Consider the following 13,935-nt stretch of genomic DNA (forward strand, 5'->3'; position numbering starts at 1 on the left):
TTAGTAATTTTTTTCTTTTTCCAGGGTCAAGTGTTTTCGCGGGAAAAAGGTCCATGGGGAATATGACATCAAAGTTGAACAGGTAACCAAATTATTTATTCTAAATGTTACATTTATTTGTTTATCATATTCTATATAGTCCCTTGAAAATTCAGAGAGCTTAAGTGGGTTAAATGGTATGTAAATTTACTAGCTCTTCTTTTATGGAATTTCTTAAGCAGTGCCAAAAGTATCATGAAAATGTTGCTACTTATGAATGTGGCAAGATCAAACTTGAGTGGAGAAATACCTTTGGGGGGGAGACCTCATTAACTTTTTGTTATAATGTCCTTGTGGTGGTGGCATGGCACATTATAGACCACTGCCATGATTCTGGTCCTTCACAGCAGACCCTGATCATCCCAGCACTTGCTATGGCTCTAGGATGAAGCCTAAGGAGATTGCAATAAAAGTTTCAAGTATTCATTTTCATTTTAATACAGAGAGACAGATTTTTGTTATCAGTCTGCCTAAGGCGGCAGGTGATTGGGCTGAGGCCACAGGATCGTTAAGGGAGAAGATGACGGAACACACCAAGTATCTAAATTTTAAAGCTTTATTGATAAAATAATAAAATAACATCTGAGAGTGATGGGTGCTTCCCACGTCACTCAGAGGAAGAAAGAAAGTGTTAGTGCCCAGAGTCCTAACCTATTTTCATACTCACACACTCACTATCCGAGGCTGGCCAGGCCTGGGTGTAATGACAGAAGAAGAGGGGGAAGGGTGGATGGGAGTTTGGTCCTGTGCGCACAGGTCATCCAGGGTCCACTGTGATCTCTCCGAATTTCTCCAGCTCTCAAGAGGGTTTTAAGTCCTGAGGTTCTTTGGGGGTGTTCCATTCTGCGACCTCTGTTTCTGGTGCTCTTTGTGCCAGTCCAAACCGGCTTTCTGTGGTCTCCTTGACTTTTCCCAAAACACACCGGCTAGATTCTGTTGTTCTCTTTGCTTTCCTCTGTGCTGGCCTTTGCTTGTCTTGCTTGTTATGGGCTGGCTTTGCAGATCGGTTCAGTTGAATGTTTTTCTTATGACTGGTTGGTGGATTCCAGGCCCCCCTCTTTCTTGGCTGGCAGCCGAGAGTCAGATGTGTGCTGTGGCCTTCAGCTGTCTGGAGTAGCGTCTTATCTTCTGGCCTAGCCAGAGTGTGGAGTTAACCCGTTCTCTGCTCTCTTCGTCTCCCCCCCCCTTTGGCCTCTCGTGACCTGCAAAGGAATCCTTTATTCATTCCACACTCACACCTTTGACCCTTCCCCAAAATGCTCTGCGATGCTTGCAACAACGTTAGCAATATTCAGTGTTGACCTGTCTCCCCAGGGGGACCTCTTGGGGGGGAGGGGGGTATTGAGGTGTGACAACAGCTCTTAGAATATCCTCAGTTTTGCATGGTGATCCAAATATGAAATGATCAAAAGCTGATTTCCTACATGACAAATGGAACTGAAGGTTGGCTTTTTCTGGTTCACTCTATTACCTTAAATTAATTTTAAAATGTACATGTACTCCAATTGCAGTGTTAGCACTTACTTCTAAATATGGTGTAAATCCATTTATATTTGGAGTGCCTTAGAGGATTTATATATTTTTCACTTGAACTGGATTTCTGAAAAAAGCCATAAACACATTTTTTGCTTGCATTCAGTGACTGTAAAATGGAATGTAGCCATGAATATTTTGCACATCTTTTTGCTTAAAAGGGATTGTTTTGTCTCTGGAATTTTTGAATAAGCCTCTAAGATAGCAAAACACGATGAGCAGGACCTCAAGTAATGTAAATCCAATATAGCTCTACTGAATTGAATGGAATCACATTGCTTTATGCCAGCTGAGACTCTGACCCACATTTTTAACTCAGAAGCATAGAAAGTCATGGAAGGATCAGAAGGAGTGTTTAGGGATACAGCCAATCTTGTAGTTCTTGTCATGCAAGCAGGTCCCATGTGGAGACATGCAGAAGTCATTTGGAATGCCACGTGGGCTCTAGGATCTTCTTGTTACGAAGTCTGTTGCAGAGTTGGGACGTACTTTTATGGATAGGAATCTTAAGTGTATGGTGCTTTGCTTAGGATACCTGATGTGGAACCTCTTTAAAAGAATATATGTAGAGACATTCAGACACAAGGACTATGTCTACACTGCAGGCTTCTTGCACAAGAACTGTTTTGCGCAAGAGTTCTTGCGCAAAAGGTCGTGCACAAGAGCGCATCCACACTGCCATGAGCTTTTGTGCAAAAGATGCGCAAAAATGCAAGAGATGTGCTTTTGCGCAAGAGCGTCCATGGCAGTGTGGATGCTGTCTTGCGCAAGAAACCCCTGTTGCCCATCTACACTGCCTTCTTGCACTCTTGTGCAAGAGGGATTATTCCTCGTGGGGAGAGGAATAACTCTTGCTCAAGAAGCCCTCTGTTCTGACGCTTTAGTGTAAATTTACTTGCACAAGAATACACATGCAGTGTAGCTTCTCTGCAAGTTTTTGCGCAAGAATAGCCATTCTTGCACAAAAAGCCTGCAGTGTAGACGTAGCCATGCTATAAGTAGGTACTTTGTCTACATATGGCATTTACCTACAAATCAGAGTCTGGTAATATGTTTTCTGGAAAACTTAGGCTACAACTTGGAGTAGCTTCATTAATTTCCCACTGAAATACCACACAGAGCAAAAATAAATATCAATCATTTTACACAAAGATTAAAAAGGAAATATGCTTAGCCTGTAATTGAGCTCCAAATAGGTCCTTGTCATGGTTACATTTATTCTATAGCCCTTTTTTTCTTTTAGTATGTTAAAATTATTACAAATTTGTAGTGATGTGAATGTGTTGCACTTCCTCAGGCCTTCTGAGGAACAAATCTGGACAAAGGGTGGGCTGAAGCAGTATTGCTTTTGGGATTGTTTATTGGCACAGATTTTTAAGAGTAAAGTGATACTCACAAACATACATCACATTCATGCTGGCAGTTTGGAGGCAAGCTGCAAATGCTGTGTAGATTACTTTTGATTTTGCTGGTGGCTAAAATGCTGGCCAGGCATCAGCTTCCCGGAGACTTGATCACGCTGTTCCTTGGGAGATCCCTTCGGATCTGCAGGAGGCTTTACTTCCTTTGTGCCGGTCTCAGGTTTCTGCTGTGATGTTAAATTTTGTCCGAGAGAGAGAGAGAGAGAGAGAGAGAGAGAGATTTTTCTGGCCACTTCTCAGTTAATTTATCTGCTTGCAGGGTCTTTCTCTGCCTTAAAAGGTCACATCCTAAACCGTCTTTTTGGTTGGGTATTTCTCATTTACACCTCACATACATTACACAGGTTACATACATATTCATAAGTAATATGGTTTCTAAGCAAAGTGAGGCCTCATGGCCTTGAATACAAGAAATTACATTGTACTAAAGATAACATTCCAAAGGCACGATAAAAAGCTTCACATATTATAACTAAGAAAGCCACTGTCAGGGAAGAAGGGAGAAGCAGAGGAGTATATCTGGTCAGCTAGACACCAGTGAAGAGGAGGGAAGGGGGTCGTGTCCAGCTGGTGATAGTATGTGCCTGCCTTTTTTAGGTGAAAAGTATTTATTTTCAATACTAGTTATACTTCTGAAGGAAGTTAGTTAAAATGTGGGTAAAATAAAAGCAAGTTGACTAATTTGAGCCTCTTTTCCATAGGCAAAATTTTCAGAGATCAACTTGATAGCCCATGCTGATGGCAGTTATGTCATAGACATCCAAGCATTCCGTAATGGCACCAAAGTTGTCAGGTAAGTTATATATAAATATTAGCCACTTTTAGTATATAGGTTAGAGTTAGATAAAAGAATGTGCCCCATGTGCTGTTGTTTCCCCAAATTTACCTTGTATAAGATAGACACAGAAAGAGTTCTGTTTTCAGGATGAAACCATGGCCCATTAAAGTAAATGGCAAAAATTCCCTTCTCTAGTAATACACACAAAGAGATTTAATAACAGTGTTTGATTTCTGAATATTTAGGTGAGAACTTATGTTTCAGTAGTACTTGCCAGAAAGATTTTTTTAAACATACTAATGCTGCCTTTTGTTCTCCCCCCCCCCCCCCCCCCCCCAAAAAAAAAATAATCTGGAAAAAATGGAAAACATTTGTTACAAAACGTTGAGGATTTGGGGGGGTTGGGAGGATGTGTGCCTGTGATGAGCATAGTACACACTCCTGTATATGTGTAAATACAGTTATGTAGTAGAGCTTCTGTCCAGTTTAAATTACAATTACTGTAACTCATTTTCTGTATTCTTATCAGAATTCACAAACATCTTACGTTCTTCGAATGATGTCCCCATGGGTGCTCCACTATTGGTGTTGGACTCGTCCCAGTGTCTCAGATCAGAGATTTTTTCATCAGTTTCTGGTTGGGCTGCGCATGTGCTGTTGCAGGCACGAGCTGTTCATGCCATTGGAGTTTGCGCACAAGGTCCAACTCCCCTCAGTTTTCTTCTTACCGTCCTTAGTCACAGATGGAATCAAAATCCCTCCTCCCTTCACAGTTCCTGTAGATTGAAATTTTAGTTCGTAGTTAGTTGAAAATTACCGTTACCTTTCTTTGCACTGTTGTAATAATAAAAAAAGGACAGTTTAAGTTTATAGGCAAAATACTGACTGCATCAGAGGTACCGCATTCAAAACTGGACTGTTGACCGGCTCTCTTTGGCATACACTGAGGTAAGACAAAGAAATGAAGGGGTCTCCTGCCTTTAAAAAGTGCGACAAATGTTGTGACCCCATGCTAGTCTTGGATGGACATGGGTCATGTATTCGATGCTTGGGTGAGGCACGCATCCCGCAGACGTATGTCCACTGTTCTAAGTTAACGGCCAGAAAGAACAGAGAGCTCAGACTTAGGATGCTTCTCTTTGACAAGGCACTAGAGCCTCAAGCGAATAAGGAGGGGAGTACTCAGAATGAGACTCCCATTAAACAAAAGAAATGGTCAGGCTCGCCTTTGTCTAAACCGACCCCAAAGAAAAGAGCCTCCCCAGCACACTCTTTGCCTCCCAGAGTCAGCATGAGAGACAAGCCAGGCACCTCTGGCAAGAGACACCCCTCTGCCACTTCAGGTGTGGAACTGAAACTGCGAGGCCCGGAACCATCAGCACCTAGGAGATCTGGCCATGGCCGTTCCACCGGCACCGACAAAGGTCAAGGAAAAATCAATCAGACCTCTGCCCCTCTGTCCTAGCCCGGGACTGGTACCATCCCTGCCAGCACCAATGCCTCTGCCATCGGCACCATGTTCAGCTACACTGGGAGAACACGCCTCCAAATAGTGCCACTCCACTTACAAGCACGCTCGCAGCACGCTGCCAACAGCTAAATCACATTTGGTCTCACCACCACCCTTCAGAGAGATGGCTCACTCACCCAGATCACCCATCCTGCCCCACTTCAGTGATTATGAGGAAAACCATAAGAGTGTTTTCTCCTCCCAAAACTTCTTGCCAGATAGACTGAATACACCTCATCAACGGCACCAATCCTGGTATTTCCATCAAGCTCCATGGTATCCAGAATGGTCATATCATGTGCATTACTCGTCAAGGTAGTCCTATATAGATACTGGGCACCACCCAGGCAGCAATCTCTACCATCATCAACTCCCCTTTACAGATCGGAGCCACCCTCTCACTCCCATGTTCCTCTCCCCCAATAGAAGACCTGGAAGCCGAGAAAGGACAGATCATGGATGACGATGACCCTAACCAATTGGGAACCTCTTCACTCCAGATGACTCATCCCCCACTGATGACTTAAAACAGTTCCAGGAGCTCTTCAAGAGGGTTGCTACTAGCCAGGAAGTCACTCTATCTGAAGTGCAAGGAAAACAACACAGGCTTCTTAAAAATTTACAACCATCCCACAAAAACCAAGATCGCACTGCCAATCGATGAAGCTGCCTACTGCATTGATTGGCCTCAATTTATACCTCATCCAGGCACAAACTGCACAAGCACATAACTGTCCTTATGAGGGTTCACGCTTCCCTGAAATGGTAGACCAATCCCAGGAATCTCCTCAAGGGTGTCCCCTTTCACCAAAGACAACACTCTATACAAATAATTATGGAAGCCTGTCTACTGGGATGGGGTGCACACAGGCATGGCCATTGCACCCAGAGCAAATGGTCCACCCACAAATCATGCTGGCACATCAGTCTCCTCAATCTCTGCGCAGTGAGCAAATGTTTCCTGCAACATATTCGCAACTCCACAATGCGTATCCTCACAGACAACATTACCACCATGTTTTACATCAATTGCCAAGGTGATGCCTGCTCTCCATTCCTCTGTGCAGAAGCTGTGCGCCTGTGGAATTTGTGCATTCACAACAATATTCACCTTGTAGTATCATGCTTTCTAGGAGTCAGCAATACAACTGCAGATGCTCTGAGTTGAAATTTCACTACGTACCATGAATGGGAGCTTCGTCCCGACATTCTCTGTTCCCTCTTCCACCGATGGGGATTCCCAACGATAGACCTCCTTGCAATATATCAGAATTCCAAATGTCCCCAGTATTGCTCCAGAATGGGAATAAGACCAGTATCTCTTGGGGATGCCTTCCTCTGCCCATGGAAAGCTCCCCTATGTTACACATTCCCTCCAATGTCTCTTACATCCAGAGTGCTAAGAAAGATTGAAACAGACAGTGCCCTAATCACTTTTATAGCCCCTTCCCGGGCCAGACAGACCTGGTTCCCTTATCTTTTTCAGATGTCTCCTCAACCTTCTTACCCCCGTCTGAGTCGCCAGGATCTCCTATCCCAGAACGCAGGGAGACTGCTTCTCTCACACCCAGAAACACTACACCTGACAGCATGGCTTCTCTCTGGTTCTCAGAGGTGAAGAAGGCATGTTCACGTCAAGTAAAAAAGGTCCTAATTTACAGTAGAAGGAGAACCATATGATGTACTTACCTCAAAAAATGTTCTCCCTACATTTCACCCAAAACCACACTCTTCCCGTGAAGAGGTGGCACTACACACACTGGATGTCCGCAGGGCATTATCATTCTACATAGATCGTATGCGATCCTTCCGCAAATCGCAAAGTCTATTTCTCTCTTGTGGAATGTTCTCAAGGCATACCTCTGTCCTCCCATCCTATATCCAGAGTAATTACATCATGTATCACGCAATGTTATTTGCTACAAAACAAAACACTCTCTCCACTCCTGAGAACACACTCTATATGGGCTGTAGCTATTTCAATGGCCTTTCTGAAGGGAGTCTCGCTGAAAGATATCTGTGCGGCGGCTATGTGGTCATCCAGAATTACCTTCATGGGACACTATGCAATACCATCACAAGCTCTCAGGAGCTCCACTGTGGCGGACGCAGTTCTCTCTTCTGCCCATATTGCATGATTCAAAGCCCACCGAAGTGGTGGTGGGGGTACTGCTGCACAGTCACCAACAGTGGAGCACCCATGATGACATCACTCGAAGAAGAAAGGGAAGTTACTCACCTTGTGCAATAACAACAGATCTTCAAGATGTGTGTCCCCATGGGTGCTCACAATCCACCCTTCCTCCCTTCTTCTTCGGATCCATTTTCTACAACTTGGTGTACAAAAAGCAAACTGAGGGGAGTCAGGCAGCACACGCAAACTCCAATGGTGCAAACAGCTCGTGCCTGCAACAGCACATGCGCGTCCCAACTAAATACTGCTCAAAAAAATCTCCGATCTGTGGCGCGAGACGAGCACCCACGAGGACACACATCTCGAAGAATTATCGTTATTGCACAGGGTGAGTTACTTCCCTTTTCTTCCTCTACATCTCATTCACCAGAGTCTGAAGGTCTGAAGGGGGGAGATGTATGTCACTTCCACCAGGGATCAGTTCATAGAGGTTACCTTTTAAAGGGGCACTTTTTTCCTTTGTCTAATTTCAGGGTGCACCTTCAGAGATATGATATGTAATCCTTCAGTGGACTTCCCCTTTTTGGGAGAAAGTTGCAGTCTCTCTTTTACATGGTCTGTAAAAATAAAGGAGGATCATAAATCGCATAAGTGATTTTATTCACAGTCCCAGGAAACTGAATTTCGTTACGCGGCACACACTTCAGTGCACTTGACATTCCCCCCAGAGACCTAAATCGATCATACATTCTCAGAACTACCTTATAAATACCCTAGGGATAACTTTGATTAAAAACAAGCATTAACTTAACAGTTTGTTGTCCAGTCTACAATGCCATTTTGTCTAACTACTAATCTTTGTAATGTTGCTCCTGATAAATTATGCGGTATACTTGAAAACTATACACTAGACTTCCAATAATCCGGAACCCATGGGACCCCAGGAGGGGGTGTGCAAGGCGGGGATGGGGTGCCCTAGGGAAAAGGGGGGGAGGTAGTGCAAGTCCCCTCCACAGGAGGGTTTGTTCTGTTCTGCCCGCACTAAGGACTGCCCGCGATGGCCAGGATTGCAGGGGAAGGGGGGGTGCTCCTGGGGAGTTGGGAGTTGGACTGAGCCTCAGGGACTAGATCCAGGCAAGCCAGGAGCCACATCCAACCCCTGGGCCTGAGGTTCCCCATCCCTGAGTTAGGGGGTGATCAGCAGCTGCTGCAAAACTTTTGCATATGGAAGGCCGCTTTCATGGAACTTTGTGAATTGCTTTCCCCTGCCCTGAAGTGCAGCAATACTAGAATGAGTCCCGTTCCGATAGTTGAGAAGTGAGAGGCAATAGCCATGTGGAAGCTTGCAATGCCAGACAGTGACTGGTCAGTTAATCAATTTGGAGTGAGTAAATCTGCAGTGGGGGTTGCTGTGATTCAAGTAGCTAAGGCAATCAATACCCTTCTGCTATGAAGGATAGTGACTCTGAGAAGCATGCAGCACTTAGTGGAGGACTTTGCCATGATGGGATTCCCTAAATGTGGTGGGATGATAGACGAAATGCACATCCCTATCTTGGCACCTTTCAAAAGAGTATATACACCACAAGGGGTACTTCTGAAGGATGTTGCAGGTGCTGGCGGATCACAAAGGTTGTTTTACCAACATTATTGTGGGACAGTCAGGAATGGGGCATCTTTAGGAACTCTGATCTCTTCAGAAAGCTGCAAGATGGAACTTTCTCTCCAAACCGGAAAATTACTAGTGGTGATGTTGAAATGCCAATAGTTATCCTTGGAGACCCAGCCTGCCCCTTGCTCCCATGGTTCATGAAGCTATACACAGGCAGCCAATACAGCAGTATGGAGCAGTTCAACTACAGACTGAGCAATGTGCTTTTGGATATTTAGAATGTGGTAGAATGTGCTTTTGGATATTTAAAAGGAAGGTTTTGTATTTTACTGACTAAGTTAGACTTCAGCAAAATCAACTTTCTCATTGTTATGGCAGCTTGCTGTGTGCTCCATAATATCTGTGTGCCAGTGGGGTGCAGTGTCTTGAGGGAGATCACCCAGCTGCTAATTTTGAGGAGCCAGACACCAGGTTTAGAAAAGTTTTGAAAACTTCAGAAGACCAGACAGCGATATGACAGTCATGTATGTTACTCTTAATAAGGTGTCCCCTGCATTAAATGTGCTGGCCTGTAAACTCCTTCTCCCCTTACTCCCTCCTTTGTAACACAATCAATAAAGATACTGTTGTTGAGAAATCATGCATTTTTATTTAGGGAACACAGGGAGCAGAGACAGAAAAGGAGTTCAGGGCATGAGCTCTAAGCGGGGGAGCATGGGCAAGTGGCATATTGCAGGCTCCCTGTTCAGCACTCACAGGTGTAAGAATGACAGCCTTCTGTTCTTGGAGACATCCCTGGGAATTGAGTGGAAAGCTGCCCTTGACACTCTCTCCCCAACCCTTGCTTTCTATGGCACCTGGGAGGAGAGACTATGGAACTTGGTGAGGAGGGCAGGTGGTTCAGCTTCTGTGCCTCTACCAGGCACATCAACAGCTCTGTCTGTTGCCCCACAAGCCTCAAGGTCTCCACCTGGGCCTGGGCTTTGTGTTTCCTGCACACTCTTCCCTCTTCATGCTCCATTCATATCTCCTTGTCAGGGCGGTTACTATCCCCCTCCCTCTCAGCCCCAAAGGATTGTGGGGCAGGGGCGGACCCGCGTTGAGTTCCCAATATCAGCATCCCCGGTTGCCACTCTCTGCCCCCTTCGGGACGTGGCCACCCCTGTCCTCGCCTCGGCATCCTCCACTCCGCTGTCCGTCGCCCCCCCCCCCCCAGGTGGGCTGGCGCTGCGTTTAAATGCGGCCACCGGCTTACCGTGCATGCGCAACAGCGCGTGCGGCGATTGTCCGACTCCCTGCTCTTGGCGCGAGCGGTCAGCCCGCCTGTGCGTGGTAAGGGGGACGAGGCTAGCCCGTCACACTCCTGCAGCACCATTCTCCTCCATGCATTTAATTGCATCCTGTCGATGCAGGCAGATTGTGTTTCCTCATTAAACATATCATCCCGCTTATGTTTTTTTCACCTTAAGATCTATGATAGCTGAATAGCTGGAAGAGTCAGGGGAGTGTGCAACAGACTCACTGTTGCATCTTCTGGACAAAAATGTGAAGGTCAGATTTTAGAGGAGACACATTAAAGAATGCAGAAAAAGGGCTGACTTTACAGAAGATACCTTGTAGAATGCAGAAACTAATCTCTTACCATTAAAGAATGTTTGTCCAGCACAATAGGCATGTGTTATGTATAAGTCCAAAGTTATGTTTTTAAGTGCCTACTAGGCAGCAGATACAACACACAGTTCTTAAGGGAGCAGCTGGACTCCCTTCAGTGGTAGGCATAGTAAGGGGCAGGTTTGGGCTCTTGCTCTTTTGCTTCCACTTCGAAAGCATGTGTGACACAGGGGGTATGTCTACACTACCCCCCTAGTTCGAACTAGGGGGGTAATGTATGCATACCGAACTTGCTAATGAAGCCCGGGATTTGAATTTCCCGGGCTTCATTAGCATAAAGCCGGCTCCGCCATTTTTAAAAGCCGGCTTGTTCGAACCCCGTGCCGCGCAGCTACACGCGGCACGGGCTAGATAGTTCGAACTATGTAGCCATTCCGATCTATCTGTACACCTCGTTCCACGAGGCGTACAGATAGTTCGGAATAACTACATAGTTCGAACTATCTAGCCCGTGCCGCGTGTAGCCGCGCGGCACGGGGTTCGAACAAGCCGGCTTTTAAAAATGGCGGAGCCGGCTTTATGCTAATGAAGCCCGGGAAATTCAAATCCCGGGCTTCATTAGCAAGTTCGGTATGCATACATTACCCCCCTAGTTCGAACTAGGGGGGTAGTGTAGACATACCCAGGGGCTGCAAATTGCAGCTCTTGCAGCTAGGCAAGCTTCTGCATTTAAAAGGGTGCCTACAGTCGTGAGGTTCTTTGCTGGGGGGGGCAGTTGTGGTGGCAGGGCAGGGGCTCACAGGGTCACCATGTGTTTAGCACCCCGTTTGCCCAGGAGAGTGCAATTTTCCCTTCCTAAGGGGCCTGACAGGGATTGGCGGGGCCAGGCTCAGTGGCAGGGTAGGGTCTCACACAGTCACTAAACCATGCTTTGTTGGGGATGAACAAACAGAGGTGCACTACCATGGTATCAGTTACATAGTTTCCCCTGCTTCATCCAGGTTGCCATGGACTATATCAGTCTTCTCTGAATCACACAGAACGATAGGGAACAAATGTTGACTGTGGCCAGAAATCTGGACCTTATGCAACAATGTTTTGTACTGCAGCAATAGCAGATCACTTATTGCAGGCGAGGCATGGAAAGGAATAAAGCAGGCCTCCCCAGAAACCTCATTGGAAGGATGAAAACGTTGCATTATAAGAGCTTTTCAGAGTTGTGGATTTGCAGCTTCTGACCCAAACCATCCATTTGTCTCCTTTCTCTGCTGGTACACCTGCCTGGACACTTTTATTTTCACATGGCCCTGCTGGGTGTCCTTGCTGTATCCTTTTTCCACCATGCCCTGTGTGAATTTGGCAGAGGTATAATTGTTTCTTTCCCTGCTTTGTAGTTATGCTTGCACAGGTTCCTCTCCCCGCACAGCAGTCAGATCCAGGATCTCCTGCACACTCTGTGCTGGAGCTTGTTTGCATCCTTGGGCATTCATGGTCAGGCATTCTGCTGAGCTGTTATGCTCTGCTCCCCATATCAGTCAGACAGGAAATGAAATTCAAATTTTCCTGGGGCTTTTTCTGTGCAGTTGGAGAGCAGCAGATTTGAAAGTGCAAGCCAGAGCAGTCACATTGGGGCATCGTGGGACACTTCTAGGAGTCCAAAAACATCACTTTTCACAGTGCTATGTCTGCACTACCCTAAAATCCACCGCACTAGGTTGAATTTACCATTACCTATCTTGACAAGTAGGAGTATAGGAATCAACTTTAACAGCCCTTAAAGTTAGTGGAAAGGGCTTGACAGGGTGAACTCGTTGTTTGGAAAATTTACTTAATACAGCTAAGCTCAACCTAAACTCTTAGGCTATGTCTACATTGCGCTCTCTTGAGCAAGAGCATATGCAAATGAGACATGGTGATGAATATCGCCACACCTGATTTGCATACTTAATGAGCTGCCATTTTGCACAAGGGGCTTTTGTGCAAAAAGGAACAGTCTACATGGCTCCTTCTTACGCAAAAACTCCCTCTTGTGCAAGAGATGTTCTGCCTGAAAATAAGCGGCAGAATGGCTTTTGCGCAAAAGCTGCTTGTGCAAAAATGGCAGCTCATTAATTATGCAAATGAGGTGTAGCAATATTTATCACCATGCCTCATTTGCATATGTCTTTGCGCAAGAGAGCGCAATGTAGACGTAGCCATAGTGTAGCCCAGGTGTAAATTATGTTGGGTCTGCAGGCTTAGCAGGAGTAAAAAGCAATATATACTTATTTCTATCTCTTGGGTCAGCACATGTGACTAACTATGTTCTGGGAGAAGAAATGCTGGGTAAAAGGGGTGTTTTTATATAATCACTTTTCAGGGCAGAATCAAACTTGAAACTCTTGTAAAGAAATTACACAAAGTTTGATGTGAAAATTTAATCTTCCTGGATAATAATCCAGGAAAATTATGAGCTGCTGTACTTCATGTAATGGCCTTTTTTACCGATGGTTTATAGTGGATCAACTCGGATCTCATTTTCACTGCACAGTGTTGGTGTCAATAAAGTTACTTTGGGATTTCATACATTTTCATGAGATCAGAATCTGACCCACCATATTTAATCTGCTATGGAGTTTGACGGCTCTTTCTCAATTTAATGAATGTAGGGGTAACAAGAAGCCTTTAATTATGATAAAACTAAGTTTATGTGGCCAGACTTCTTTTCCAAATTATGAAAATATTTTCTTGCATCATGTAAGATCTACCTCAGACCCAAATACCCTTGTCCCACTTCCTTCCCCTTCTTCCCTGAGGCCCTGCCGCTGCTCCACCCGTTGTCTGGGGCCTCACCCTGCTCACTCCATTCGCCTTCACCCCCCCATCCGCACTCACTTTCACCAGGCGGGGGTTGGGGTGCAGGCTCTGGTCTGGGCCAAGGGGTTTGGAGTGTAGGAGGGGCTCCGGGCTTAGGCCAGGGTGGAGGATTGGGATCCAGGAGGGGTTTCAAGGTGCAAGCGCTAGGAAGGAGTTTGGGTGCAGGGGGACTCACATCTGGAGCAGGAGGTTGAGCACAGGAGGAGGTTCAGGGCTGGGACAGGGGTTCAGGAAGCAGACTCTGGCTGGGCACTGTTTAACCGAGATGGCTTCTGGGTGGTGGAACAGTGGGGTTAAGGCGGCTTCCTCCTGCCCTGGCCCTGCCCCACTCCTGAAAGCAGCTGGCATGTACAGCAATGGCTCCATGGTGCCATGTGCTGCCCCTCATCTATAGGCACTGAGCCCACAATTTCTACTAGCCACGATTCCCCATTATTGATC

The 13,935-nt window shown here is 45.9% G+C and overlaps 1 protein-coding gene and 1 long non-coding RNA gene across 2 annotated transcripts in view; one reads left to right on the top strand and one right to left on the bottom strand.

The window, feature by feature from the left end:
• Positions 1-13,935, top strand: part of SYN2 (synapsin II) — a 259,209-nt gene that overhangs the window by 94,305 nt on the left and 150,969 nt on the right. The window contains exons 2-3 of the mRNA XM_075939636.1: positions 25-82; positions 3,695-3,786. Of these exons, the coding sequence (XP_075795751.1) occupies positions 25-82; positions 3,695-3,786 (150 nt within the window). The remainder of the gene's footprint in view (positions 1-24; positions 83-3,694; positions 3,787-13,935) is intronic.
• On the bottom strand, positions 2,775-10,120 carry LOC142830984 (uncharacterized). The gene is made up of 3 exons (XR_012906564.1): positions 7,911-10,120; positions 4,319-4,547; positions 2,775-3,160 (listed from the first exon to the last, which is right to left on the bottom strand). It is a non-coding gene; the product is annotated as an uncharacterized LOC142830984 (long non-coding RNA).

This window comes from Pelodiscus sinensis, chromosome 11 (assembly GCF_049634645.1).
Source record: "Pelodiscus sinensis isolate JC-2024 chromosome 11, ASM4963464v1, whole genome shotgun sequence".
Taxonomy (NCBI): domain Eukaryota; kingdom Metazoa; phylum Chordata; order Testudines; family Trionychidae; genus Pelodiscus; species Pelodiscus sinensis.